The sequence below is a fragment of the Oncorhynchus masou genome, chromosome 3 (assembly GCF_036934945.1).
Source record: "Oncorhynchus masou masou isolate Uvic2021 chromosome 3, UVic_Omas_1.1, whole genome shotgun sequence".
NCBI lineage: Eukaryota > Metazoa > Chordata > Actinopteri > Salmoniformes > Salmonidae > Oncorhynchus > Oncorhynchus masou.
In genome coordinates, this window is record NC_088214.1 from 10,615,663 (window position 1) to 10,620,220 (window position 4,558).

Consider the following 4,558-nt stretch of genomic DNA (forward strand, 5'->3'; position numbering starts at 1 on the left):
GGCAGCTCTAGCAGGGAAGACATTTGATGAACTGACTTGTTGGATGGTGCTACATTGAAAGTCATTGAGCTCTTTATTAAATGTCTGTAACTGAGTAGGCCTGTTGACATGTTGTTGATACGCAGCGTTATTATTTAACGCCTGCCACTGCTTTGGCGTTGACATTGCGTGCCACCAGGTCCCTGACCTGCCCGTGACGTGTTGTGATGGGCGTCCTGATCAATGGCCCGATTTTAAAAATCACTATGCCAGGAGGAGCGCGAGCCATGCCAGTCGATGCATTTACCACCGGCGGCGTCTCTTCTCTGCAGACCATCAGCGAGACAGAGAACTGCGACTGCTACTAAGATTCTGCAGCTCCTCAGTGGTGGGTTCAGGGCGTGAGTCATCACCGGTGGTTTTAACCTCTTATCTTCCGCGAGAGACGGATGTAGTAGGATAACTCCCTGTCACACCTTATTGTTCTGACAATTCCATTAGGCTAATGCAAATCACTGCAATGGATGTCGACAGACATAGGTGATTTCTATGGGTGTCGTTTTTATGGTTAAGCTATTGCTTACTGCTTGAGTAAATGTGTGCCTCGTTAGCAAATTAATATTTACAAGAACTGCAATCTGAATAGGGTGGTAAATGAAGCTATACAATTAAATGCTGTAAGAATTGATGTCACAGTGATAACTATTGGCCTTCACAAAGCTAATTGGGACAAGCCCAAAAATAACCCACCACTTTTCCAAGGGGAGTTATGAATAGCGCTTGAATAATAATTGATACAGCTAGAAACAGACAATATCCATCTCTATTTTAAGCACACTGCCTTTTCTTAGCATGCTATATCATGAGCCTAAATCATGTATTATGGATTTCCAAAGGCTGGGTATTGCGTGCGTACTGCTGTGATGACGCGCGAGTCAGGTGTTGCCATATATCACCCGGAGCTGTCCTGGTGCTGAAAACAGAATCGCTCGCGCTACGACTGGGAGGAGATGCTATACACGTTTACTACTGTCGTCTGAGCTACTTACCGAAAGGTACAAACTCATGCATGTCTTTTATTTCTCAAACAAAGATTACGATGTTTGTACGTTATTTGTGGGCTTTCCAGCATTCCATGTTTACATTTTCTCTCTCAAGTTCTCATCTCTTATCAGATCTCGGCAATGGCTTGGAATTGAGTTGAATAACTGATAGCCTGATAGCTGTGTGCATGTTGTTGTGATGCATGTCAAGTAGTCTGATGCATTTTGACATTGGGCAACATTGAGATGAAGGAATTATTATTATATTCTTCAGAAAAGTGTTTAATCGAGATGGTTTGGAGAAAGGCAGCCACAAGCAAAAAAGGTTGCCCTGACAACGGGCAGTGACTCATCCTGTGATGTAGTCTAGTCATTTAAAAACAGTGATTCACAAATATAGCCCACTTTTCCTTGGTGGGTGATTATATCCTGCTCTAGCTATAACCTACTTTTTTATCATTTGTGCATTGAGTCATAGCATTCATCACTTATAAGGGTTGTCAATGAACTCGGCATGAATTGAAACGCAGATTTTTCATTAAAAGAATAATTTGCATTGGAGTGTGGTGGTAACCTCCTTAAAGAGTTAGAAGATTCTAAGAATTTGGAAGATAGAATCTCAGATCAAAATGTAAAAAATGTGCAGGCATATTATTGTGTTAAACTCGGCTCTCTCTCTCTCTCTCTCTCTCTCTCTCTGCTATATGAAGATGCTGTCACTCCCCAAGCTATCCACGGGGAAAACTGTTGTTCTCGCCTGCCTCCTCCATGCGTGCGCGTCCCTCCCCCGACATCACAGGCTCAGAGGCGGGGAGTCCGAGGACCGGCAACCCGCTGCATACCCGCCCAGCTCAGACATGATCAAAGCCCTGGAGTACATCGAGAGCCTGAAGCAGCGGACAGATGGGGGCAGAGAGAGAGAGGAGCCAACAAGAGACTATGATGAGGTCGAAAAGTTCCACATCCTCCTCCAGCTCGCCTCTCTCCAGGACAAAGGTGCACCCGAAAGGCAGTCTCCCTCTCCGACCCAGAGAGAGCAAGACATCCCGGCTGGGCAGCTGGTGAGAGCCTTGCTCAGGACCCTCCAGGAGCAGCCCGCTAGTCCCCTCAGACCCGTTCCCGTGGTCCCGGGGAACGAACGTCACACGCACAGGTACCAATCGGTGAACACAGGGAGCCCCGTAAACGCACCTGCCTACGGTGGCTTCCCGAGGCCACACAAGAAGTACCCGCTGATGTTTGAGGACGAGGAGAATAGGGACAGCGCCAAACGGGCTACGGAGGACCTGGACGAACAATACACCCCTCAGAGCCTTGCCAACCTGCGCTCCATCTTCGAAGAGCTGGAGAAACTATCCACATCCAACGGCCAGAAGCGCGGAATCTTTGATGATGATGATGATGATGATGATTTATTCAGTCTGAGGAACCTGGCCTACGAGGATGTGGCGGGCGGGGAGGAGTGGATTCCTTTCGAGGAGCAGGTCGAGACGGAGGAAGTGGTAAACGGGAGCCACGAGGAGTTCGACAGGGCACTGGAGCAGAACTATGACGAGGATGAAGAGGAGGAAGGCAATGGAATGCAGGTGCAGCGCAGAGCCAGCCAGGACAAAGAGGACCCAGAGGACGATACTAAACTAGTGGATTATTACCTGTTGAAGATACTGGAGATGAGTGAACATGAGACAGCCAAGAGGCAAGCTGGAGAGCAAAAACATAGAGTGATTCGCCACCCCCTGGTCGACCCCCAGGCTCTGAACGAGCTGTTAGAGATCTCCCTCAAGCTCCACATCCCCCCGGAGGACCTCATCGATATGCTGATCACAGAGGAGATCAGAAAACTAGAACGTCACCCGCAAGCCTCTTCCCGCTACAGGACCAAACCGAAAATCAGATACTACAGCCGGAGACTGCCAGTCAAAAACGCTCCTGAGGACATGGACGAGGAAGACTTCTTGAAAATCATTGAAATGGAAACCATCAGCAACGACTATCCTGTGAGTCGGAGGCCGCTCAAAAGTGTCTCTGTCCCGGCCAGGGTTTCAGCACCACCCGCCCCGGCGAGGGTTTCAGCACCAGCGGCTCCTCCAAAACTCCCAGCTCAGTCCGGCCGAAGGGAAAACTTATTCATGTCGGAGCTCAACAAGATGCCTTTTAGGAGAGAAGCCGATGATGACGACGAGGCGGACGAAGACGAGATAACAACCTTTCTGGCGGCCAAAATATTAACGGAGTATCCCAGCACGATCAGCAAACGCGACACCCAATCTCAGGGGAACGGACAGTTTCCTTATGAGCTATACGAACAAGCCATGAAAGATTACTTTGACCAAGCGGACAGTGAGAAAGCAGGCATGCTGACAAAGAGAGATTCAGTAGCTAACGAGGAGGTAGTGGACGCAGGTGAGACGCAGGTGAAAGATGAGGTAACGCCAGAGACCGCGGCTCCAGAGTCCGAGAAAGAGGAGGAAAAGGAGCATCGCGGAAAAGCGTTTGCTGGAATGTGAAGCTAAGATCGGAGGTCACGCACGACATCCTCTACTGAAATATTAATAAGTCATGTTTATACTATCTCAAAATGACCCGTCTGCTGGACGTACTCTGGTTTACATAAAATGTGTATATACATGAAGTAACATATATGAATTATATCAGTGTGCTGGGCATGGAGGCAAAGTGTGTTGTGTAAACATCTGGGTTTGTGACTTTCCAATCTTGTAACATTGTGAAAATGTAATTCCCTGATATAGGCTAGAGAGTAAGACCGTCACCGTCCTGCCTTTCAACCCTGTAACGCTGCAAGCTCTGTAATCGCTCAACTCTCTCTATTGATGTGGTATATATATATATGCTCATTTTGAAACCATTTTGTACGTGTTTAATAATGTGTGACGAGTTGGAGATGAATAAAGCGTTAGCGCCATTTTTCTTCTTGCTGCGCTGTTTTTTTAATAAACACTGATCACTACAACAGTGATCAGATATGCCTTCTGAATGATCATACATTGACTCACAGTGATAATTAGATATTGATGATCAGAAATGCCTTCTGAATGATCATACATTGACTCACAGTGATGATTAGATATTGATGATCAGATATGCCTTCTGAATGATCATACATTGACTCACAGTGATGATTAGATATTGATGATCAGAAATGATTAGATATTGATGATGATCATACATTGACTCACAGTGATGATTAGATATTGATGATCAGATATGCCTTCTGAATGAAGCTTGATTCCACAATGAAAGTGTGAGAAGTTCCTTTTTCACATGCTTCTTGAGCAAGCTTGAACCTGTGGACAATTCCCGAGGCAGAATCAACAGACTCGAGGTAAGATTATAACGACAGTAAAAGTGTCGGTCTATAAATTCACAATTCTACTGATTGTGCTTGTTTTAATGTTTATCATCGAGTTTATTTTTCAAACTTCAGCACCATGGATAGCTCCCGCAAATAAAACGTCAAATAATGATGAACATCAAATAGTCTAGTCTCCAACAGAAACACAAATCAGAGGCTTCCG

The 4,558-nt window shown here is 46.2% G+C and overlaps 1 protein-coding gene across 1 annotated transcript; it reads left to right on the plus strand.

Annotated features, from left to right (window-relative positions):
- The first annotated feature begins 942 nt into the window (after nucleotides 1–942).
- LOC135509871 (secretogranin-2b-like) lies at nucleotides 943–3,945 on the plus strand. Its single transcript, XM_064930705.1, has 2 exons — nucleotides 943–1,034; nucleotides 1,733–3,945. Exon 2 carries the CDS (start codon nucleotides 1,733–1,735, stop codon nucleotides 3,527–3,529), a length of 1,797 nt encoding a protein of 598 aa, XP_064786777.1. The 5' UTR covers nucleotides 943–1,034; the 3' UTR covers nucleotides 3,530–3,945.
- The last annotated feature ends 613 nt before the right edge of the window (nucleotides 3,946–4,558 follow it).

Excerpts from the sequence above, each read along its gene's own strand:
- LOC135509871 (XM_064930705.1), top strand. The coding sequence starts at position 1,733 with ATGCTGTCACTCCCCAAGCTATCCACGGGGAAAACTGTTGTTCTCGCC.